Source organism: the organism of the source record quoted next, unplaced genomic scaffold (assembly GCF_019419815.1).
Source record: "Pyrus x bretschneideri cultivar Hongxiangsu unplaced genomic scaffold, Pyrus_bretschneideri_v1 Contig17, whole genome shotgun sequence".
NCBI classification, from domain to species: Eukaryota; Viridiplantae; Streptophyta; class Magnoliopsida; order Rosales; family Rosaceae; genus Pyrus; species Pyrus x bretschneideri.
In genome coordinates this window covers 4,897,847-4,923,781 of record NW_025999468.1, presented here as the reverse complement: position 1 = coordinate 4,923,781, position 25,935 = coordinate 4,897,847, and the positions used below count along the sequence as shown (strand labels likewise).

The following is a 25,935-nucleotide window of genomic DNA, read 5'->3' as shown; positions in this document are numbered from 1 at the left end:
TCAGAAAATCCCAGCAAGAAATATAAGATAGATTGCATACTGACACAGCAAAAGTGAGTGTGCTATGAAGATGGATAGCTACACCACCCAGAAACATCAATCAGTCGCCATAACATCGAAAGAAAACATAGCAAATACGAAAACATATAAAACCATCAAAGTTGAGGATCAGTAGTCATCACCCTCGTCTCCGTCGTCTCCCTCGGCAGACTCGGCGCCAACCTCCTCATAATCCTTCTCCAGGGCAGCAAGATCCTCGCGAGCCTCTGAGAACTCTCCTTCCTCCATGCCCTCACCCACATACCAATGCACGAAAGCACGCTTGGCGTACATCAGATCAAACTTGTGATCAATGCGAGAGAACACCTCTGCAACACTGGTGGAGTTGGAGATCATGCAAACAGCCCTCTGCACCTTGGCAAGGTCACCGCCGGGAACAACAGTTGGTGGCTGGTAATTGATACCGCACTTGAACCCAGTAGGGCACCAATCCACAAACTGGATTGTCCTCTTGGTCTTGATGGTGGCCACAGCGGCATTCACATCCTTGGGAACGACATCACCACGGTACATCAAGCAGCAGGCCATGTACTTGCCATGGCGGGGGTCGCACTTGGCCATCATGGAAGCAGGCTCAAATGCACTGTTGGTGATCTCAGCCACCGAGAGCTGCTCGTGGTACGCCTTCTCAGCAGAGATCACCGGAGCATACGAGGAAAGCATAAAATGGATCCTGGGGTATGGAACCAAGTTAGTCTGGAACTCGGTCACATCCACATTCAGAGCTCCGTCGAACCTCAACGACGCTGTCAACGAAGAAATGACCTGAAAATCCGCAAAAAATCAACAACCCATCAGCCATCAAATCATAACCAATACGAATCAGTGGTTATGCAGGTAAGGTGTTTGATGAAATACCTGAGAGACGAGGCGATTCAGATTGGTGTAGGTAGGACGCTCGATGTCGAGGGACCTGCGGCAGATGTCGTAGATGGCCTCATTGTCGAGCAACACAGACACGTCGGTGTGCTCCAGCAGAGAATGGGTGGAGAGAACACTGTTGTAAGGCTCCACAACAGATGTAGAAACCTGAGGAGAAGGGTACACAGTGAATCCCAGCTTGGATTTCTTTCCGTAGTCAACCGAAAGCCGCTCCAGAAGCAATGATCCGAGACCCGATCCGGTACCGCCACCGACGGCATTGAAGACCAAGAACCCTTGAAGCCCGGTGCAGTTGTCAGCGAGTTTCCTAATGCGGTCGAGGCAGAGATCCACGATCTCTTTGCCGATGGTGTAGTGACCGCGGGCGAAGTTGTTGGCAGCGTCTTCCTTGCCGGAAATGAGCTGCTCAGGGTGGAAGAGCTGGCGGTAGGTGCCGGTGCGGACCTCGTCGATGACGGTGGGCTCCAGATCAACGAAGATGGCGCGGGGGACGTGCTTTCCGGCACCGGTCTCGGAGAAGAAGGTGTTGAAGGCGTCATCGCCGCGGCCGACGGTCTTGTCGCTGGGCATCTGGCCATCGGGGCCAATGCCGTGCTCGAGGCAGTAGAGCTCCCAGCAGGCGTTGCCGACTTGGATTCCGGCTTGCCCGATGTGGATGGAAATGCACTCTCTCATTTTTGCGGGAGGTTGAGGTGGAGGGTTTGGGTTCCGACTGTTAGGAGAAAGGAGGAGGAGGAGGAGGAGGAGGGCGGCGTTTACCAAGACGCCTGAGGAAAAGGGTGGTGGGATTGGATTGGAAAATGGGGGAGTCCTAGGTCTGGATTATAAAGGGGGGTAAATCTTACCGGGGTTAAATATTGACCGCGGAGTGGGGTTAAAATCAGGGTTTGCCAGCTCTGTGAATGTTGGGACACGCTGGCTGCCTCTCAACAACTAGACCGTTTAAATTTTCAAATTTAGATCTGGCCAAAAAGAAAAGATTAAAAAAAAAAAATGCATTTTAAAATAAGAGGGTGAGTAGTAATTAGTGGTGGGCAAGTGGGGTGGGGTGGGGTCAGGTTGGATTGTTTTTACTTCCACCATGATGCACTGGACCCTAGTAGAAAATAATCGGTTTATTTTTTGGGCCGCTCTCTTAAATTTTAATTTAAAAGTTAGATTAGATTCAATCTCACGTTATAGTGTAAAAACAACACTTATTTCCATCGAGGGCCACTTGCCTCTTAAATTTCAATTTAGTTTTACTTTGTAAATTAGTGGTGGCCCAGGTCTAATTTAGCAAAAAAAATCCTACAATTTAGGGGTTTTGATGGAGCGGGAATTACTCAATTAGCAAATATCTTAGAGTTTTATATCAAATTACTAGGTTGGTTTTTGTGCAGATTCCTACATGTTAGGCTATTAGCATGTCAATTGCCTACTGCACCCTATTGTCACCAAGGTCCGCTCGGTTTGTTACCGCTGATCTCTAATTTTATTGTATTTTATTTTTCGAAGTTGTGAAGTGACGAAAATGCTTCTGAAAGGGCTGAGTGGAAACCCTACAATTTGAGCTCATTTTTAGTTGCGGGATAAAATTTGATTTTAAAACGAAAATTCTATAAAACTTTGACGTTAAGACTCACTCTGATCTTTGGAGCAAAATTTAAATTTTAGATTCTAAATTTACTTCAACTTGCTCCAATTTTTTGGGCCAAATATGAGTTTTAACCAAAAACTTATTTTTGGGACAAATTCAGTCCAGGGTTTTTCCTAGGTTAGTGGGTTAGCCCATCATATGTGTATTTTATTTTACTTTTATATTTATAAATTTATTGAATTCAATAGCTAAGATCTAATATGATCAAATCTAATGGTCCACATTTAAATTCAACAGCTAAAATAATTGAAAAAAAAATGTGTTTCATATTCTTTCATACTGTTTCACGAGTTTCATAGTGTCCGTTTAGTGATTTTTCAATATTTATTAGAATCTAAATTTTTTAGATTAAAATGTTCATAAAATTAAATTGGATAGTCTACATAAATTTTTATTTTTTTTAAATTACCTTAAGAATCATAAATTCATTCGTTAGTGATCTTGGACTAAAGATTTAACTCAGAAAAGTTAGGACAAAAAACTTGTTTCTAGGTTAAAACTTAAATTTTTTGAGTTAAAAATTTTATGTTTTAACTTAAGAGTCGAAGATGGTCTAAGGATGATTTTGTAATTTTATCACTTTTTGAGCACTTCTTATTTTATTTTATTTTGCGTTGGGTTGCGTCTCCGTCCACGCTCTCATTCAGCTCAACTCTCTCTTTCCCCGACTCACTACCTCTCACTTCGCACGGAGGAAGAAGGCGACTCCACCGCCGATCTTGTGAAGGCAGGCAAAAATATTGCAGCGTTTCTAACGTCGGCGGATTGGTGAGCCACTGTTGATGGATCTCAGTGTTGGTGAGCATGAATTTTGAGGCCCAATAGTAATGCATGCTGTAGGCCCATATGCAGACGACCAACCGAATTGATGGTCTGCATAATAAGGTTTTTTAGTTAAAATGGTCCTGTGATTTGTATAACTCTTCACCTTGATTTCTGAGATTTAAAATTAATAGAAGTGATCATCGAGATTGTCCACGATCATTTATTTTCGTTCTTCTGTGAAAAATTATGTTAAATAAGGACTAGGTCGTCAACGATTTTGATCGCGAGAGATGATTTTCGCATATCATTTTTAAATTTTTACACATGCTCATTTATATTTTTAGCCATAGGATTGAACAAATTAAACAAAAACAACGACAAAAATAAATAAGAGTGTGAGAAACTAAAAAAGAGTTCGTATTTATCATTTCCTTTTGCTCGAAGATGACCTGAATTTAAATCTCATGGATGACATTTCAAATCTACGGATTTTTCAATGACGAACTTTGTAGGTGTGAAGGGTTTAGGTTTAGCACGTTATTGCATCACCTCAATTCCTACGGTCGTACCAGAACATGATCAAAACAGAGACATGTAAAAATATGCTCATATGGAAATCCGAGAAGGAAGACGAAGACAAAGCAGAAGCAAACAAGCAAACAAACAAATACAAACTGCAGAAGATCCATTGAGCTCTGCAGCTACAAGTCAGAAATAATGCCAAAAATATGTGGCAATGTAGTGTGTTAAATCAAAAACCTTGCTGATCGAGGCCTGCTGTAGGATCTCAAATTACTAAGCAGGCCAAGGTCAGCCATCTTTGTCTTCTCTGCTGAACATGTATGTCCTATGTATGTAAACGTTGTCCAATCATCCAGGAACGACAGATTTAATAATCGCATAATCATTCAATAAGCAATTGTAAATTGTAGTGTTATACGAATATTCAACAAGCAGCGCTAGAGCCCCGTCGGATTAGCAAATATAACCGCGGAGTGAATACTTGACAAGAACTGCTTGTAAGTAAAAGGTTTAAATTGCTTCAAGACAGAACCTAAACATGTTAGAGACTAAAGGCAAATTGCTTCAAGACAGAACCTAAACATGTTAGAGACTAAGGCAAACTTAAAGACTAACTTTTGGGAGGTATATTATAAGTAGCATAGCAGAAATTTACACAACACAGAATTTATATTGCGTAACCAGAGACGGTATCAGATGACTATGAAACGGCACTTAATGATCGCTTCTGAACGATCTGAGAAGACATTCAGCAGGTAAACTGGAAAATGGTTAGGCTAATTCCGCAATGATTATAAAAGAATTATAATGTATCGGCAGCTGGGAGAATATATGCAGATGACCCTTAAGCAGACTGCATGTCAAACAAGGAGACAACTGAGGTATACTGAAGTATGACTCTGATAAAGTTTCGGTCATGCCATGTGTAGAAATTGGTTCGAGGGCTGTTAGGACGAGGTCTGTAAGTTGCTTTGTCCGAGGGATAGACATGAGGACGGAAAAGTTTTGCACAGTCTAAGACAAAGTACTTATACCAACAAACAGTTTACGAAATTGACAATCTGAAGCAAGACTCAAAACACAGAATGCACAGCAATTGTAACAGAGAATGATCAACCAAATTTTGATTCTTTTTTCAACATGGTTTCAGCATGATTTCCGAAATCCCTTCCACCCATTAGCAAGTTTCAACCATGTATTTTGGACCTTACCGACATCTATAACTAGATCCTCTACGGTCGACAACCTTGACCCTATAGAGAAGGGCAAAAGAAGGAAAATGTTGCGGTGACAGAAACCTAGTTTCTCCTCCATCGTTACTGATTTTAGACAACAAAAACACTCATAATTTCAAGTTTCATGAGACGCAATGGCAAGAAATCGTGAAGGCAGATCGACAACACTACAGACATAGAGTTTATCCTGGACCTGCTTCATCGATCCTTCGCGTTTTGAATCGTGTTTTCATAACTTAAAACACAAACTTTCAGCAACTAATTAGCTTAGGAAACCTACACAGGGTAAAAAAAATAACATCTATGATGCAATGCATTGAATGAAGTCTTGTACCTTACCAACTCCCACACATCTGTAAATAGACCAGTGAAAAAGAAAGATAACCGATTCAAATCAAACGGTCCATGAAGACAGACGGATAGTAATTTCTTAATCAAGCAGGCTGCTTTGCAATCATTAAACCCCTTAGTCACTTCAACAAGCAGCACACAGACATTCAGATGATTTTTCATATGATTGCTAAGCAAATCAAATTAAAAGAAATTAAAAATAAAATAGCACAAAGGGGAAACCACATAAACTATACCGCTATATTTTATAAGATGTACGGAAAATTTGGGGGAAATTACACATACATCATCATCATCATCATCACATTAACAGAGTCTTGTTCTTGACATTTCAGTACCCATGAAAAATGAAGAACAGTAGGTTCCACCTCCATTTCTGAAATTTCAAGGACCTTTCACTTCCCAAATAAATTTGGAAAAAACCCCCACAAGGAAAACCCCATAAAAATAAATAAGAGGGTATGAAATTTTGTTACTTTTTACTTTTTTTTTTTTTTTTGAGAAAATATATGTGAACTTTGCCTGGCTCCATCCTGTTTGCCTTTTCCGAACCAATAAAGGTTGGATTTTTCGTCGTTTTACAGAGAGAAAGAGCTACATTGTAGTGCTCTCAGTCTGTGAATGCACGAAAATGTCCCTCGAAATACCAAAGCATGGTGAGAAAATACCTCCACCTCAAGGGCAACTGGGTCACTGCACAGAGTGGGCGAAAAGGAGAAGGACGACATGTCTTTCACAGCCATTGCAAGCCAAGCGAGCACAGACAACTCTCTCACTCTCTCCCCTTCGCTGTCCTCTTTGAGTCCTTTATAAAAGCTATTTTCCTTCTGGGTTTTTGTTGTGGGGTTTTGGGAGAGAGAGAGAGTGGATAGAGAGGAGAGAGAGAGAGGGCGAAGGAGGGTGGGCTGTTGTTGGTGGTCTATAATGGCAAATTTGATTGGTTGGGGGGAGGTAGTTTTTATGTTTTGGAAAGCATTACGGTTTTTGGATTTGGGGAGGCCGGTGAAGTGCCATTTTCAACTTTCTCTTCGTTCCTTTTCTCCTTACAAACACTCACCCCTTTGTCTTCTTTTTCTTTATGATGCGATAAAATAAAGAATGTGATATCCACAAATCTCATTTTATTTCTTACACATTTTTTGTTAATTTTTATCCGTTGATTTTCTTCAATTCATCTGATCTGACGGCCGAAAATTAAAAGAATTTGAAAAGTAAAATAGGGTGTGTGAATATTACACCTCTAAAATAATTTTTCACACCAAATTATGGATTTAATAACAAAAAAAGAAGTTGCTAAATAGTATTACGGTCTCGTGATATTTCTATTCATTTGTAAGTGAAATGTTTTAAGTTCGAATCTTGTAGATAACAAATTTGAACCAAGTTATTGTTAACTCATTTTGTAGTTTAGTCGACTTCCTCTCCTCATAATGTAAAATACATCTTTGTCCACATAAACAAAAAAAAAAAAAGAGAAGTTGAAACAAATCTAAAGATGATAAACACCTTCACACCACAAAAAATTAGGGTCCATGTGATAACATTTAGGTTTAGCTTGCGTTTAAAAACTTGTTTGGTAACTTTTTTTAATTTTTAGTGGTAAAAAAAGGAAAACTGAAAGTCAAATTTTAAAATGTAACTTTAGTTTTGAATTTCAGTTTTTATTTTTTATTTTTAACTTGAACCTAAAAACTGTTATCAAACAAATTTTGAGTCTTGTAAAAAAGTAAAAACTAAAACTAAAAAAATGAAATGGTTATCAAACCCAACAAGAAAATTGATTTATAGCATGAGTCAAAATATATTGAAAGAGAGATCGACTATTAATAAATGACCACCGTGTACACAATTGATATACATATTTTTTTTGAACAAATGATATTATCTACATTAAGGGGAGGGATGGACTTAGCCTTAATTAAGCTAGCAATAATGTGGTTCAAATTTCCCTTTGGTTATAATCGAACCTAAAATCTCTTACTTACAAGTAAAGAACAATTGATATTTACTCTCTTTTTGTTGGAGAAAGTATTGAATTTAAATTCAATAATTTTTTATTTCAAAAAGCAAACAGAAAAAAGAAATGAGTATTCATTAACATGAATCCATAGATGATAAATTTGTTGATACAATAAATAGTATATGACAACACAACAAAAATTCAATTCATAAAACAATTGACTATTAATTACTAGACGCATTTTCGCTCACCACTCTAAATTTTAGTGTATGGTCACATACATCTAATCATTTGTCATGTCTCATTTCACTTAACATTGATTTTTTTTTCAAAATTGAAAAAATAATATTTAATGTGAAGGTTAACTAGCGTTATGACAAATAATTAAGTTTATAGTGAGCAAAAATGATCCTTTATGAGTTATGCTTATTTTTGGTACCCAATCACTTATTTTTCCGCTCACTCTTCATTATAATCCATCCCCCAAACTTTTTTTTTTATTTTTTAAATACTTGTATTTTCTAATTTTATTTCTGCACTCAATTTGAATCGCAATTTACCCATTGCTTTTGGCATGGCTGTTTTTGATATTTTAGAGGTCCTATGCGAATTATAAAAAATAAAAAAATAAAAAAATAAAAATCCCTCCTTATTTAAAAACATAATAGTATTTTGGACAATATATTCATACAAAGTTCATCAATTAATATTCAAACTTAATGAAATTGGCATCTCACTTTTACTAAATGAATAATGTTCAATTGCAATGAATCATGATTTAGGGTTCATCCATGAAAAAATGGAGCTCGACTAAAAAAGAGATACTAAAATACGTTTATGTTTGTAAAAAAAAGTAATACACAAGTTAGTTTTTTATTGCTAAAGGAAAGTGGAAGAAAACAAGTATTTTTTTTTTTTTACTTCTAGGGAAAAGTGAAAAATTAATAAATTAAGTATAGGCTCCACTTAATCAATTGTAATGTAGATAAATCAAATGATGATGATTATTTTTAGTTAAAAACTTTTTTATTAGAAAAATTATACTTATATATAATATATATAGTAGAATAAAAATCTTTGAGGCCCTCAAAAATTCGGAACCTATGCAACTGCACTTTTTAAGCCCTTAGAACCCCTCTCGCCTTTTGGCTTGGCACACTTTGTCTTTGTCTCATGGAGTCCGCTAAAATTTCTGTCCACAGAAATTGGTGGTAGAAATGAGGATAGTCTAAGGTATGTTGACAAAAATTGGACCCTAAGAAAAATTGACTATTGATTAACGTGAATCCAAAAATAATAAACTTATTCATAAATAAAAGCGGATGATACTTGTGTATGCATTTCTTTTTTTGGATGAGCTTATTTATCAACTCGTAAATAACGTATCTTTACTGAAAAAATTTCGTAATATGTACCGTTTAGTCTCTTAATTTTCATTTGAAGATCATCCCTGTAGAAAATCATTTGAATTGGAGACTGTTTAGTCATTCAAATGCATCAAAATAAATCAATTGTATGGATGATATTCGAATGAAGATTAAGAGATTGAACAATTTTGATCATGAATTTTTTTTTTTTTTGATAAAGATACATTATTTGCAAGTGAATAAATCACTCGCTTTTCCAAACATGAATGGGTATCGTTGCCCAACATGGCTAAACCATATACTAGTTGTTGTGACAAAGTTAAGGTTACACCAAAAGATTAATTAACAATATAAGAAAAGTCTAATTACTTATAAGTACATGCAATGTTCCTTCTTTCTTCGATGTAAAATTAATACTCTCAACATGTTATACAAACGTCCCCATAGATCTTGTTATCGACGGACTCCAGCAACGCACAGAATCAACAAAACCGCAAAATAAATAGCATCACGCACCCTACAAACGCATGCATGCACATGTTTCAACTAAACATGCATGCATACGTCCACTTCGGTGATAACTGAAATGTTTTAAGTAATAATCAAGAACCCTTAAGTTCGCAAGAAAACCCTCTTTGTGGAGTATAGTTGCAAGTGTGTCATTACTCGGCTAAGAGAGCATGAATATTTCAATATTTCGGAAAAGGGTCTTCGCTAGATTCTTTTTCTAGGAATTTTAGGAATTTCATGATTTCATCTGTTCATCGTAAATCATGCGGTCAAAAATAATTTTTAAATTTAAAATTTAAAATTAAATATGAATAGTACCTAACGAAAACTGATTGCACGATATATGATGAACGAATGAAATCACAGTGTCTCTAGAATCCAATATTTCATATGTTTGTAACAGGTGGAAAGAGACTTTCTACCAGAAGACTGCATCGACGTCAAAATCGCGACCTGACATTTTCATTGACGCAGAATGTCTATATCGATCTACCCAAAAGTTTTTGCAGAATGGCATTTAATACGATCCAACTGTTTTCAATACACCTTGTTATAAAATTGCAGAGCACCATGTCATTCAAGATCTGAGTTTTTTTCTTTATATTTAATAGATATTTCAACCATAGAATATAAATTGGAAAGGTAAAGTGAAATAGTGCATCAGATGTTGTGTGGGATATGACAATAAAGTTAAGGGGAAATTTTTTTATAAGATAACAATAAGTTCAGCAATACTTTATGGTACAAAACATTAGACGATTAAGTATCAACACGTGCAAAAAATAAGTGTAGTGGATATGATGATACTTTGCCAAATATGCGGCCACACAAGAAATGACAAGATTATGAACGAGGATATCCGAGCTAAAGTAGAAGTAGTTGAAATTGAAGATAAGATGAGAGAAAATGGTTAAGATGGTTTGGATACGTGAATCAAAGACCTATAGATGCTTCGGTTAGAAAATGTGATTATAAGATAGAGGCTCAGAGCACAAGGGGAAAAAAGACCTATGAAAAATTAGAAAGAGACTCTAAAAAAAAACATAAAGTATTTAGAGCTAACGAAAAATTTGACTTTATAAAATGGTGGGAGTTGAAGTGCAAGGCACCAAGTGACCCACTGAAGTTCTGAACAATTCAACTGCCAAGCCATTCGACCACTTGTGTACAAAGTTTTGAATGCCAACTGCCAAGCCACTTAAGGCACTTGCGTACATAGGTTTGGTTTAGTGGAAAACGAGCAAAGTTTAAAACTCAAATTTTGAGTTTGAGATCTTAGAATGTATTTTTTGACGTCATCGGCTCTAATTTAACGTACCATTTAACTTAGAAACCGAAAATACACAACTGCACTCGCATTATGTGGTACAGAGATTGTATGAAAAGGGAGATTAGTTGGCCATCCATAGATATATGAATTGTCACATTCGTTTACCTCTATTTGGAGTTTGTTATTTTTTTCCCTACAATTATCTTTTATCATCCATGCGTGATAAATATGATGTAGTATTTTCATCTTTTAGTGTAGTTTGGACAGATGCACTCAATAATATGTTTTGTACCTCCATTTTTGAGTGTTTTTAGTTGAGATGGATCGAGAGGTTGACAATACATGATTGGAAAAATATTATATAGTGTTATTGACGTTTTAAAAAAGTTATTCGACACTCTTTCCAAGTGTGTTTTTTTTTTCTCTTGTATTTCTATATGGTTAGAGTGCACAATAATTATTTTGAATTGTCAATAATAGCTCCCTAATGTTATTCCATTTTAATGTCTTAAATTTTAGAGATCTATTATCGGAGAAAATCTTATACATTTTCAAATTCTCTTGTATCTAGATATCATTCTTTATCAAATGTTTATGATTTAAACTTGTTTGGTAACAATTTTGTTTTTAGCTTTCATTTTTCTTAAAATAGTGAAAACAATTACCAAACAAGTTTTTCAGTTTGCAAATAGGTGAACTAATATGGTGTTAAATTTCCACGTATCCGTTATGAGTTCAAAACTTCATTCCTTAAATTATTGTAATAATTTCAAACACTTTCCCTCCCCTTAATAATAATTTTAAAAAAGTTCTTCAATTTCCAAAAAATTGAAAGAAAAAAAAATGAAGGCTTCATTTTTTTCAAGAGACATGACTTTGAAACTTCATTGGGCAGTAAGGGGAAAAAAGTTTTATCGAGGTGACCTAGATTAATTATCTTTGAGACCTTTCTATATAACACAACCATGTATTTTTTTTCTCATATGTGAGTGCCTTAACCTTGCATATGTCTTCTGAGCAATAGGAATGGTGAAATTATCAAGCTTTTCATCATTGCCTCTTAAATCAAATATCATGTTATGGAAGAGATACAAGGTGTCTTCCCATCGATTCTCTTTACAATAACTCATGAGTGTGACATTCAAGAGAGAGAGACAGTTAAGTAGGGGTGTTTCATCAAACACCTTGTAGCATGACTAAGTGACTCATATAAATATAAGTATACCTATGGGGCTCTATTCCCTCACTCAACATTGCATTAAAATACCTCTCAGCCATCATATACGATTGTGGCGCATAATTGGCTTTAAATAGAGCTTCATAGGACTTGAAACTTCTCTGCACACCCAATTTCTTTACACTACCAAACAACTTAACAGACTCTTGGATAATGGCAGCCTTACCGTACTCTCCTTAACGATATATGTCGTTCAATATTTTTTTATTGCAATTCCAAAACGACGTCGTTTTGACCTAGGTATTTAAAAAATAAAATGCAAAAGAAGTAGCGCAACATATTTTGGTTCAATTCAGAAGACCAGAGAGGCGAAGTCCCCATGTAGCTTCGCCCATGAACTCAACTACGTCGGTTTTGATTCGAAATGCCTTAACCACATAGTGATGTAAAAAAGGTTTATTGAGGTGACCTATGTTAAAGTATGAGTATGAAGTATGTCTTACAACTGAGACTAATCATCTTAGACACTAACACTAAGTAATTTTTTGTTTAATTCAGTTGTGCGTCATTTTAATTCGAAATATCCTAATCATTAGAGTAATCCACCACTTACTAGTGTACATATTTATGAAACCCCATGAACACCACCATCTTTTCTAATTTGTGTACCATTTTTAATTTATCCTCTCCACATGTGAGACCAGCAAAACTCGTGGACCAACCCAAACACCAGTCAGAAATCAGAAGCCCCACAGAATTGTTGTCCGAAAACATCCCATTTGATATGTTTTTACTTTTTACGTTTCTGATTTCGATCTGTTTGCTTCAAATATAGATGTTTAATATAAGGATGTCAGATGCAAAGGTGGTAGATGGCTGTAATTAATCCAGCGTTTAATTGTTAATAAATGGTATTAATAACATAGGCCACAGCCGTCAGGAATACTTTGTAATTGCATGGCAGATGTGCTGTGATCTGTCGAATTCATCACTCGGTCGTTTTCACCAGTGTTGCTGTTTTAGTGGTTGCTGGCAAGACATTCGTACCAGCTACGCTGCTGTCTGCACTTGGAGAATAATGATTAGGGTTTCAGTTTTAGTTTACGTTACTTTTCGACAAATTATTTTATATAAATTTGATCAAGCTTGTCGTGCTCAAAAGTTCAGGAACACGTTTACCACCATTGTAATATCTCAGTCCAATGCATTATTGGTCAAAAATAATACATGACGGTGAATTCATTCTTTGTAAGTTTATTTGAAAATTGTGATTTTTTTTTATTTTTATAAATACAGGAGGTATTCCATCACATTGATGATAGACTCTCCACCGCATGTAGCTCCTGTATAACATGAGATAGTAATATACATTTGACTCCAAATCAAACCGCGATTACCCCAAAGAATGCATTCACCAAAGAGAGACATCCCATTTTTAGAAACTCCAACGGGTGGAGGATTAAATGGAATTGACTATATATTAAGACATACAACCCGACAAAGAGAGTGATCGGCCACCCCGTTCATTTCCGATCCCTTTTGTTTTGTTTGCTTTGCCATTTCTTATTAGGTAAAAACAATAATGAATGGAAAAAAAAAAAAAAAAAAAGAGATGAACATCATTGCATAACTTGAATGCGTTGAGAGTTAATTCACATTAACACCAGCCAATTCTTTTTTTTTTTAAATTTTACAAGTGTGTTTGTGTTGCTCTAAGGAAGGGTTGCCCCCTAATTTGTATTAGGTATAAACCTTAATTGTGATTTTAGTCGAGTTGACGTTATTTGTTCTGCATGCATTGTGACGATTTTGACAAAGAGAATGATAAAAACACACTTTTTCTTCTCATCGCTTGTTTAACCATGTTCATTGCTTCTGTTTGACTTATTAGATTGTGATTGAGACTTTACAATGTTGTAATAATATTTCGCTCCAATTCCCATGCTTATATTTTTGCAGGATATTTTCTCTCGAAATGTAGAATTTCATAATGGGTCATTGTTCTTACTTCTTAACGATTTTTTTTTTTAATTTTTTGAGCAAAAACGAAAAATATTATTTGAACACTTGAGTTTTAATATGTGCGTTTTGTGTTGCACATTTTGACGTATTAATTTTGATGCCTTTTTCAAATTCATACAAATAGGAAAACTGAATTTATTGCCACTTAATATTACGATATAATGATATTTTTCTTTATTTGTAAGTAAAAAATATGAATCTCGTAAGTAATTAGTTTGACGTCATTCTGTTAGCTGACTCATTGTTTGACATAATATAAGTTCGTCACCCTTAGGTCCCGTTTGGTGGATTGGATGGGATAAATTATGAGTCCAAAATAGAGTGAGTTATCTAACCTATCTTTATATATATGGTATATGTCATGTCTTACAAGTCTCTGTTAGTCTAATCCTATTATTAAGACTCAATTTCATCCAGCCCATCAAATGGGCCCTTAATGTATATATTTTGTCTTATAAAAAAACTACTAAGGCTCAAGCCGGTCTATGATCACTTAAAAAAGGCCCAAGCTATGCTAAGCTGGGCTTTAAGTCCACGTTATAGACCCAAGTCCATACACTAGCTTTTAACTTATAGAGTTAATTGCAAAATGATTAGCTTTAGAGTTAATTGCAAAATTGATCCCTTATATGCATTTGGGGATTTCAATTTGGTTTAAAAAAAAAAAAAATTATTTGTACCAAATTGGTCCCTAATCTTTTTTTTTTGAGTACATCGATATTTTTACACTAAGGGGAATGAGAGTTCAACTAAGCCACACAATAACAATTAATATTACATGTTGGATGGGGAAAAAACCCAAAGTTGTCAGATCTAAGATGTGGTGTGATGTTGTCGAAGGTGATGGTGGTGTAGCACTGATTGGTGGAGACGATGGAGATTTGCAATATGGTGGTGGCTGATTGTGTTGCCTGAATCGTGGTGGCAATTGTTTTAGTGATGGTTGCGAATTTGCGATGTCTTCAATGATGGTGGCAGTGGAGAATTGAGATGGTGAAGTAGATGGAGATAATTGTTGTTGATGTCGACGAAAGTTTTCATATTAAGTGGATGTTGTTGATATATCTTCAATACTAGGTAGATATTGTCGTATGGAGTTTGCTACCAAATACATAGGACACTGCTCCAAAAGCCAAATCCAAACCAAACTATCCAAGTCAACTTTGATCATATTAGGGTGGGATCCTTTTTTTTGGCACATATGCTTTAGTGTGCACTTGGCAGACATTGCCACGACATAACCTAAGGGCAAGGGCATCAACATTTTAACCCTAAAATATGGGCGTGACTCTTTTACGAGGCTTACAGCACAGAACACACTCGTAACATTTATCAGAAAAAAGAAAAAAAAAACAAAAATGTTTGGAAGTGTCGAGTTTTTTAATTGCTTTACTATTTCTTGCCACAATCTAGTCCTCAAAGAATCAGAGTCCCAAAGGCATAATTCCCATGTGGTATGATTTTCAACCCAGTTAAATTTAAACCACCATTGCTTGGCCTCATCAGTGCTTCATTTGTGGACATAGTAATCATTGTTATGATTGTGTATTGTTTCTATATGTTTGTGCATGTCATTGTTAGGCAAACATCACTAATTTCTTACTTTCAATGCTTCTTTTGTCCAATAATCCTAAGGATGCAAGCTCGGAACATAACTTTTAAATCCCAACTGATGCGGTTGTAGTTCATTTGTTTATCTTTTCGGGCCACCGTGATTTTCATTTACTTATAATCATATTATATGATATTAAAATGTCGGGTTACGAGTTGGTAGCCCTAGTAACCGGAACTATTTTGTCATTTCAGGCAGTGGAATGGCTTCAAATAATCAAATCATATGCCGTACAATCATGTTAAATTTCAAAACAGACATTGGCAACTTTGTTTTCTAAGTTAATTTTTTTTCAACGTGTTAAGAACACGGTCTGATATACTAAGTGTCGTAATACAAATGATTGAAATTTATTTTAAAATATCCAACCATTTGTATTATGACACTTAATGATTTGGACCTTGTTTTTGGCCAAATGTCTCTCGTTTTCTAGGACTATATGCAGTTAAAAGTCATGATTATGTCCTTTATATTTCGTGTAAGAATGTAAAAGAAATTTGGAATTTTGAAGGAAGTCAATGATGGTAGCTCATGAGAATGATTGCAAAGGTGTTTGTGGAAATGACCGAATCAACTTAGAATTTAGTGGCCTACTTTGTGATTTGCCTCTTGTACTTCTTGTGGAGCATATATCATATATTTGCCTCTTAAAATTTTATGACATAGATACACTGTCATAGTGACAATAATATTTCGTGACAATAATGTTTTGTGTCAATAATACGACATACGTTAATTTTTCTCAACATATCCTTATATTATTTACATAAAGACACTATCGTAGTAATATATCTGTGCCATACAAGTTCATCTCCAACTATGTATTTATCTTGATACCCTATACTTTTCATTTGAAGAACCATTATTTCCCTTAAACTGTCGAAAGCTTGTTGCTTTTGATCTCATGGAGTCTCCACCATGCCAAAAGAATAAAAATATTTGTCCCCATGAATCTCATTCTGCTAAGAGGACCCCCCGCACAACACTTACTCACAAATTTAGACGCAGACAAACTTGCAATGCAAGTGTGTGTTCTCACACGGTTGCAAACACACGCACGTGTAGTTCATGAATTATATATATATATATATATATATATATATAATCCTATATGCTTATCTTGCAACTTGTTTTTCCCATTGACTCTTATTTGCACCAAATGGCCGACTGCTTTCCTATCACGGTGTTTATGTGTGACATGACTCACTTCTTATGAGATTATTCTTTTACCATATAATTAAGATCTGCTTTAGGATTTTTCTTATACGGTACGAATTCGTACATGACACGAAGATTTTTGTAGCCGTTAGATTGTTGGGTTCATCCTTCTTTATTAAGATAAAAATTAATTATAAAATTTTTGTGACTATCAGAATGATGGGTCATTCTTCTCTAGTAAGGTATAAATTAATCACAACACACTAAATTATATTTTCGTAAATAAATGCTTGTACATAAGTCCACCCTTGGTATCGAGGAAAACGAAAATTGAAAAATGATCAATTTTAGGTTGAACATGATGTTGTCTATAACATCGTCTAGCGAGTTATAAAGCATCATAAAACTAGGTAGTGATAAAATATTTAGATGAAATGAATTTGAGAGAAATGGAATAAAGATATGTCACATTTGGAATGCCTTTAATCATTAAAGACTATTTCCACCTTGTGAGTGGGAAGTTCATGCCTCACTATCTATGGTGAAGCAAGCTTGGTGCTTTTCCATGCGCGCACACCTCACTCCAACATAAATCAATCGAGTTCATTTAGAAAAAAAATAGAAACAACATAAAAGAATACAAAGATTTACTTCCTTCTCATCTATTCTTAACTTATAAATGGAGATAATGTTATATATACGAGTTAAGTTAGTTGGTTAAGACAATGTGTTCGTTTGTTACTCTTAAGTCCAATATCTCTCCCTATCAATTAGACTAGTTTAAAATATCGTCTTGCAACATATGCTCAACTGACAGTCATGCCCAAAGGGTTGCTAACTCAAGTGGCTCCTCCGCACAAGAATCATATATGCTTCCTTACCTTTAAAATCAGAATCAGGAACTCACTTTTTGGATGCATAAAGAAGGCTCTCCCACAATTCACAACCCTCCACTCCTCACTAACATATATGTGCCTTTTTATTCCCCACTCCAATACAAAAGAGCACAAAAGATAAAGAGGAAAAAACAAAATTCACAAAAGCTAGGGAAGATTTGATTAGTTGATCCCTCTGAGATATGGATGCTGATGAGCTAGGGATACTGTAAAAAAGCAGCTATAGTGACTGAATTCCTCAAATCGTTACAAAAACAAAATTACAAAGTAGAAAAATAGAGAAAGAGATTGAGATATGGAATCTACAAGCCACCTTCATGAAAAACTAAAGAGAGTTATAATTAGTTATACCTTTATGACCAGTCCCCCAATCAGTTTGAGAGGAACTTTACTTATATGGTTATCTGATATCATATATATATATATATATATATATGTATATGCTATATGACAGTATTTGACCTAGGACTGTGGGACCCAACAAACAAACTCTTCCATGCAAATCAGAACTCATAAGGGTTCTTGACCTTCGTCACATTTGGTGCTTCTTTGGTCTTAGTTGATGACTTGCATGAATCAAATCTGCAAGGGTCAGCTTCAATCAGCAGCTGAACCACCTCCTTCATGCTCGGACGCAGAGAAGGCGCCTTACAGGTACATCGAACGGCAATGCGAAGAACCTGGATCATCTCCTCCTGGAATGAGTCCGATAATCGCTTGTCAAGCACCTCCATGGCTCCTTCTTTGGTGTCCACTTTGTTTGAAACCCAGTATATGATGTTCTTGTTGTCTCCAAACTCTGCCTCCACTGGCTTCTTCCCTGTTATCAGCTCCATCAAAACTACTCCAAAACTGTAGACGTCACACTTGGTTGTTGCTTTGGATGAATATGCATATTCTGTCCCAAAAAAACAAATCAATCAATTAAATTTAGTTAAACATGATTTGGAGTAATTACTAATTTAAGTCAAAACACTACTTAGTAAAAGTAAATCAAGATATCACGCATATAGTACTTGTTTAACCTAAAAAAGCAACAACTAAGAGCAAGCATAAAAAACAAATTTGATACAAAAGGTAACACATAATGGTTTATTTTTTGTATCAAGTGATATTCTAATCTAATTTAAAATATGGGGAGGGGGATTCGAACTTGGGTGCCGACGAGGGAGCATACTGCTGTAGTCAACTAGACTATGCTTAGGTTTGTAGAATAAATAATAGTTTTACTTTAACGGTAAATGTTTAATCAATCTATAGAAAGTTTGATCAGGAAATTACCTGGGGCTAAGTAACCATAAGTCCCAGCAATAACAGTGGTGGTGGAATCTTTTCCCCCACTTGCTTGTAAAACCTTGGCTATGCCAAAATCTGCAACCTTGGCTTGGTTATTGACGTCAAGCAGGATGTTGGTAGACTTGATATCTCTGTGAATAATTGGAGGCATCAGATCATGGTGGAGGTATGCCAAACCCTGTGCAATCCCGAGCGCAATCTGGTGACGAGTAGGCCAATCTAGATGGATCCCTCCTTTGTGAAGGACATCCCAAAGGTTACCATTTGGCATATACTCATAAACCAACAGGTTGCAGTCCAAGCTTGAGAAGTAGCAGTACAATTTGACAATGTTTATGTGCCTGATACTTCCCAGCGTCTCCACCTCAGTTTTCAACTCCTTGTGTATGAACAGCTGATCTTCTGCAGAATCTTTTGCTTTTCTACTCCACAGCCTCTTCACTGCAATCACATCCCCGCTGCTCAGCTCAATCTTGTACACTGTCCCTGATCCTCCATGGCCTACTATGTTCTTATCAACCATGGCTTCAATGACCTTGCGGTGGTCGAAGTTTATTCGATGAAAGCTCTTTACATCATATGAGAAGAATGATGAGGACAGGGTCTCATCATGTTCCACCTCTGCTCTTTCTTTTCCAAATCGGCGCTTTAGGAACAGCAGAGCTCCAATGAGGAGGAGGACTACCGAAACTATAATAACCCAGAAAGAATTCAACTTCTTTTTGTTCAAAGATTGTGAACATATGGGAAAATTATTTTGATCTGAAGAAACTTTAACACAGAGGCCTGGGTTGCCTGAAAAGCTTTCCACCAACCCACCTTTTATCAATGAGAGCGGAATTGGGCCAGAAAGCTTATTGTTTGAGAAGTTGATGGAGTTTGGTAACAATTCACTGAGACTCTCTGGGATTTTTCCAGTCAAGAGGTTGTTGGAGACATCAAGAACATTGAGAGATTTCAGTGAAGAAAGTGAATCGGGAATGGAAGAGTTGAGCTTGTTGCATTGCAACATCAGTAGATTTAGCTTTTTTAAGTTGCCAATTTCAGAAGGAATTGGACCAGAAAGAAAATTATTACTGAGGTCAATCTTCACTAGGCTGATTGCTCCAGAGATTGCAGGTGGTAGAATACCTGAAATCCTGTTGCTTTGTATAAAAAATTCTGACAAGTTTTTAGCTCTTCCAACTGTATCTGCAATCTGACCACTCAAATTGTTGTAACTCAAATCAAAGATCGAAACATGGGGAAGACTAAGAAGTCCTGCAGGTATTGAACCCTCCAGATGATTACCGTTAAGTCGAAATCGAAGAAGAGACTGGCATTCTGCGTAGCTCACTGGTATCTCCCCAGATAACTTATTGTCCAGCATAAGAAAATAGAGCAGCTTACCTCCCTTGCAAACCTCCGTTGGCAATGGACCAGAAAGATGGTTCTCGGACAAGTCCAGGACAATCATTGATGATGAGTGCCCCAGATTTCTTGGAACTTCTCCTGTCAGGAAGTTAGCGTACAGTGACAGCATGCTCAGTGTTTTCGAGTCTGCAATGGCGCTTGGTATTTCACCTGAAAGACTGTTGTTGTAAAGCTGCAGGACTTGGAGCTTGGGAAGGCGACAAATAGATTCTGGAATATTTCCAGTCAGCTTATTGACTGACATGTCTAAGTCTTCGAGTTCAGTGAGATTTCCAAGCTCCTCAGGGATAGTTCCAACAAGTTGGTTGTAGTAGAGCTCTAACTGTTTCAAATTCTTGAGCAAACCAAGCTCCGCAGGAATTTTACCAACCAGGTAATTGCCACTCAATTCGAGATCAAGAAGAGAAGTCATGTTTCCTATTGATGGAGGGATCTTTCCTTGAATCATGCACGTTGTCAAGATCATAGAATTGAGCTTTGTCAGCCGATGGATGTCATCTGGAAGTTGCCACAAGTTGAAATCTCCGTTTTCGTTGAAGTTGAGCACCTCAAGATTGGTGAGATTGAACACTGACATGGGGAACTTGCCCTTGAACAAATTATAAGACATGTCAAGAACCCTCAGAGATTTCAAGGGTGAAAAATCCGGAAGCGTCTGACTGAGGAACAAATGATCCATGTTAACCTCTTCCAAGAATGAGCAGTTGGTGATGCTGTCCACAAAGTCACCCTGGAGATTGTTACGTCCAAGACGGAGAACGCGCAACTGAGGCAGGTAAGAGCAGATTCCTGCAGGAAACTTGCCGGACAGAGACCTACCGGAGATATCAAGCTCAACAACATACCCATCATTGTTGCAGGTGACGCCGGAGAAGTTGCAGTAAGGTTTCCCTCCTGTGACATCCCAATCTGACAGGGAGTTTCCTGAGTTAGCTGAAACAGACTTTATTATGAGCACAAAAAACTCAGACTGGTTAGTATTTGTACTGATGACGGCTTGAAACGGATAAAAAAGCGAGTGAATTATAAGCAAGATAGAAAGGACGAAGCTGGTAAGATTATAAGAAGCCATGTTTGAAAAATCAAAGATGGAGAGAGAGAGAGAGAGAAAGGGAGAGAAGATTTTAGAAAGAGGGAAATAAAGGGTAGTTTTAAAAATCTGGTAGGAATTGTGGCAGGGAAGGAGGAGAGGAAGAGAAGCGGTTTATAAATGTGATGATTGAGGGGATCATTGGGTGTAGCAGTAACAACAAGCATGGATGATAAAAAAGGAGGGATTGTTTGTGCACCAGTACAGAATAGTTGTGCTGCTTAAGAGAGCGAGAGAGAGAGAGAGAGACAGAGAGAGAGACAGAGAGAGAGATGGCATATATCTACCTATCTTTGCATAAAGAAGCTTTACGTTTATACTCCACTAAGATGCACGTAGTAGGGGAATAACATCGATCAGTGCCAACTGCTTTATATTGAAAGCCACATGCCCAGAATTTAAAAGAAAGTGTATTTGTCTCCATGAATCTCATTCTTCTGAGAGGACCCCACCCACCCCCTTCCTATACCACTCACAAAATTAGACATAGACAGATATAAGCGCACCTGAGATCTTTATATGTAATATTTTGTTCGATTTATATATAATGTTTTCAGGAGTACACTGCTGGAGCACCTGTTCATGTGTTTATACGTACTCAATATCCAATAATAAAAAGATAATCGTATAAACAACCAATACTGATAAGATATTAAGACCGATCTTTCTTTGGAAATGGAACTGGATTTCAATTAGGATATGAATGACTTCAAAAACTTGAGAACATGTTGAGTAGAATGTTTAATACTTGTGACACATTGTCACTTTGTACTACGAGTTTAGTTGTATTCTTCTTCACTTGTAAGTGAGATGTCTTAGATATGATTCTCGCCAAAGACGAATTTGAGTTACATTACCCTTAGTATAGATATTATCATTTGCTAAAAAATAAATAAATAACTTGTGACACGTTACACAAGCATAGTACGGATGCTTGCTGCTTCTTTGGAGTATCCCAAACATGTAGCATCAACAGAACTAACTTTTATTGGTTTGGTTTTATACTTTTGAAACAAGGACTCTTTTGGAAGTGTTTTAAAAATGACTGAAAACGCTTTTGGTAAAAATATTTTTGAAACCAATTCTTAATACTTTAAGTGCTTCCTATAAAAAACACATATCCGGTGCTTCATCCAACAAACACTTAAAATGCTTTTGGAACCCAAAATCAGTTTCACCAAAAGTAACTTTATTCATTTTAAAAGCACTTTCAAAGAGTTTTAAAACCAAACTGTATCGACCATATATCTTTGAATTGTTCATTTTATTTATTTTGCACATGTCGACTTATTATAGGTTATTTGGAAGTCTTACGGTACCATATTGAGTTTCTACATGATATAAGTTGTAATGACTATTAATAATTAGGAGATATGTTTGTATTTATGTTTATGTAAAATTATAACTAGTAAATCGTTTTCTAGTATGCTATTTTATTTAATTAAAACTTAGTCCTAGTTAACTTGATGAAATTTTATGTTCCGTTAAACTTAGTCTTTTGATTGAATTGGAATGTGTTAGGTGTGAGGATGTTTAGAAATTAAAATTCTTGAAATGTTGACCTTTTTTAATTAGTGCGTTGGAATTGACTTTAACCGACCGAATCAAATTGATTAACAATGCTTTGGTTTGGTTTTGTTTTCAATAGTGGTAGTATTGGTCAAAACTGAATCAAATTAAACTATAGAGTACTAGTTGATTTGGTTATATTTTTAGTATTTAACTGAATCAAACCGAATCGCACATATTCTTACAAACATTTTTATGGTAACAGGTTTTTATTTCAAAAACCTCGAAGGTACGAAGAAAATGTATTAGAAGCAAATCAAAGGGAATATGAAACAGTTCTCGTAACATACATGAAGAATCAATAAACACAATATTAAAGAAGGTTGTGAAACTCGTCAAATATATTGCTTTATTTTTTTATTAACACTAGCATAATGCCCACTTTGTGTGTGATAATATCTGTTTTTTTTTTGGTAAAGATAATATCTGTTTTTAAAATGGGAAAGTGAGAGAGAGAAAAAGAGGAACGTGGAATGGGAGAGAAAGGTTTGTATTTTATTTTTTATTTTTTATTTTTCAAATTAGAGGATGTTATGATCAATTGTGGGTGAGGTTAAAAAAAATTGTAAAATTTAGTTTGTGTGAATTTACTTAACTGTCCATAATTTTATTTTGTGGTAGAAGATTAAATTACAAAGAGAGTTTCATTAATACGTAGTTTAGATATATTGGTTTGTTGATGTTTTTTATTAACAGAAAATCAAAGAAAATTTCATTGGAGATAATCAAAGATATTATCAAATGATAGATTTTGTTAGATTAAATGCTAGGTTAGCTACCGACAAGGTTGGAACCCACGCCGTCGTGCAATGACTCAATACTTTTCCACCGCAGTGATAAAGGGCCACTTGCAACCAAGGTTCTAAAAGACGCTAGACGCTAGTCGGACGGCAAACTGGGGATTAGCGCCTAGGTGGGCACTTAGACGGACTAGACTGATTTAAGTAAATTTATTATATTTCATGTAAATAAGTATATGTTTATACTTAAAAATATAATTAATTACGTCATAAACTATAAAATAGAATGATATATATATATATATATTATATGAAGTATTGGAACATAATGAAAACAAGGGGAACAAGCATATAATGTGTGTTCATTAAGTATTCAACAAGTCTTACAATTTTTTGAAAAATAAAATAAAATACAAAATGAAAGTTATCTATTTTCTGTCTAAGTAAATCGTAATCTACGTGGGTCTGGACGGGTTAGGCGGTCTAGACGGGCGCCTCATCAGGTCTAGCGCTCTTTCTTAATTTTCAAATGCTTAGGCATTAATCGGAACGATGACTAGCCGCCTAACGTTTAGGCGGGACTTAGGCGGCGCTAGATAGGGATTTTTAGAACGATGCTGGCAACATGATCAAAGATATAAACATGTCAAATGTGAAAGTCCTGGTTTTCCGCAGGAACTCCAAATCCTTCAAGGATTCTCATTCCCATCCCAAACGTGTGATTAACACATTAACGATTAAAGCCACACACAAACTCTCCCTAATCCTAATTGGGAATGAATTAATCCCACCTCAGTTCCTTTCGGAAAATCCCAAACAACACCTATATATATAATCCCCTTCTCTTTACATCCTAAACCCTAAACGTAGATTCGTGAACCGTGCTCATCGACATGTCGACCGAGAAAGAGCATATCGAAGCTCCTGACGCCACTGACACTGAGGAAGAGGCACAGTTGGCGACGGAAAACTACGAAAGCAAGAAGATCTCCCTCAAGACCTCCGATGGCGAGATCTTCGAGATCGACGAGAATGTCGCGATGCAGTTCCAGACTGTCAAGGCGTTCTTCCAAGATGAGAGCGTGGCACGCGACATGGTGATGCCGGTCCCGAATGTCCACAGCGGGGAGCTCGTCAAGATCATCGATTTCTGCACCAAAAGCCTAGATCTGAATCGGAAGGCGGAGCACGAGGAGGTGTCGAAGAAGGAGCTTAGGAAATTCAACAACGATTTCGTCAAGGACGAGACCACCGGTAACGTGATGGAGCTGACCCTGGCCGCCGATTACTTGAACGTCGATCAAATGCTGGAGGTGCTGAACCAGTGCGTCGCTGATCGGATCAAGAACAAGAGCGTCGAGTACGTGAGGCAGTTGTTCGGCGTCGAGAGTGATTTCACGCCCGAGGAAGAGCAGAAGCTTCGCGACGAGTATGCATGGGCTTTTGAAGGAGTCGATGAAGACTGAAAATTAAATCATATATTGTTAGAAAGTTACAGTTTCTTGTTGTCGTTGAATTTAGGGTTAGGGTTTATTTTGTGTAAGTTAAAAGAGGAAGACTGGTAGTGGATTTTTTTTTCTTGTCAAACGATAGATTTTGTTAGATTAGTCACCGATGAGGTTCGAATTCACGCCGTTGTACAAGAGCTCGACTCCTTTCCACTACTGTGGTAAAGGGCCACTAATGGATACTGGAGCCTTTTACTACTGTGGTAAAGAGCCACTAGTGGATACTGGAGCACAAATAAGAGCATGATAGCATCAATGACATGGTAGCATCAACGAGTACTAAATTTAGAAGTCAGAGACCTATAGTTAAAGAAAGCACAATGAAAAGACCGCATCACTCTTTGATGATCTTACAACCATCAACAAAAAGTATTGCTATGAATTACGGATCGAACTTCATCCTCATAATCTTTTTCAAGTGCACAAAAATCACGATCTCATATTTGAACAACAGTTGCTGCACTAAGGTTTGATGTTAAGCAGTAGGTCATAGCTGCTAAAGAAAATTTCTCAACAGAGCAACAAACGATCACAACCCAGGAGATGGAGATGGATAGAAAATAGAATAAACAAAGAGTGGTTGAAGGGAACAGACCAAGAGAGATTACTATCAGCCCTACAGTCAAAGGCAAAGGCCTGTGGTAGTTTGTCTTTCCTCTATTTTTCTCCCTAATGTGAGGATTTTCTTCGCTCTCTGCTAGTTGGATTAGTTGGTTCGTGTATGTTGTTACTGGCTCACTTTTTACAAGTGGAACACTTTGACGGTTGCATATATAGAAGGTTAATTACGTTATGTTCTTTATTGATACCGCGAGGAATTCATTAATGATGTAAGGAACAATTTTTACAGAACAGTCCACTATATGCTTAATACTACATTTTTTTTCTTTTCG

The 25,935-nt window shown here is 36.5% G+C and overlaps 3 protein-coding genes across 3 annotated transcripts; 1 reads left to right on the top strand and 2 right to left on the bottom strand.

Annotated features, from left to right (window-relative positions):
- Positions 1-13: 13 nt before the first annotated feature.
- Positions 14-1,749, bottom strand: LOC103928197 (tubulin alpha chain). Its single transcript, XM_009337206.3, has 2 exons — positions 919-1,749; positions 14-825 (listed from the first exon to the last, which is right to left on the bottom strand). The coding sequence occupies exons 1-2, from the start codon at positions 1,615-1,617 to the stop codon at positions 169-171; spliced, it is 1,356 nt and encodes a 451-aa protein (XP_009335481.1). The 5' UTR covers positions 1,618-1,749; the 3' UTR covers positions 14-168.
- Positions 1,750-17,630: 15,881 nt separating this feature from the next.
- On the bottom strand, positions 17,631-21,502 carry LOC103928200 (receptor protein-tyrosine kinase CEPR1-like). Its single transcript, XM_009337210.3, has 2 exons — positions 18,708-21,502; positions 17,631-18,324 (listed from the first exon to the last, which is right to left on the bottom strand). Exons 1-2 carry the CDS (start codon positions 21,205-21,207, stop codon positions 17,930-17,932), a joined length of 2,895 nt encoding a protein of 964 aa, XP_009335485.2. The 5' UTR covers positions 21,208-21,502; the 3' UTR covers positions 17,631-17,929.
- A 2,788-nt stretch (positions 21,503-24,290) lies between these two features.
- LOC103928201 (SKP1-like protein 11) lies at positions 24,291-25,092 on the top strand. Its single transcript, XM_009337211.3, has one exon. The coding sequence runs from the start codon at positions 24,428-24,430 to the stop codon at positions 24,998-25,000; it is 573 nt and encodes a 190-aa protein (XP_009335486.2). The 5' UTR covers positions 24,291-24,427; the 3' UTR covers positions 25,001-25,092.
- Positions 25,093-25,935: the final 843 nt, after the last annotated feature.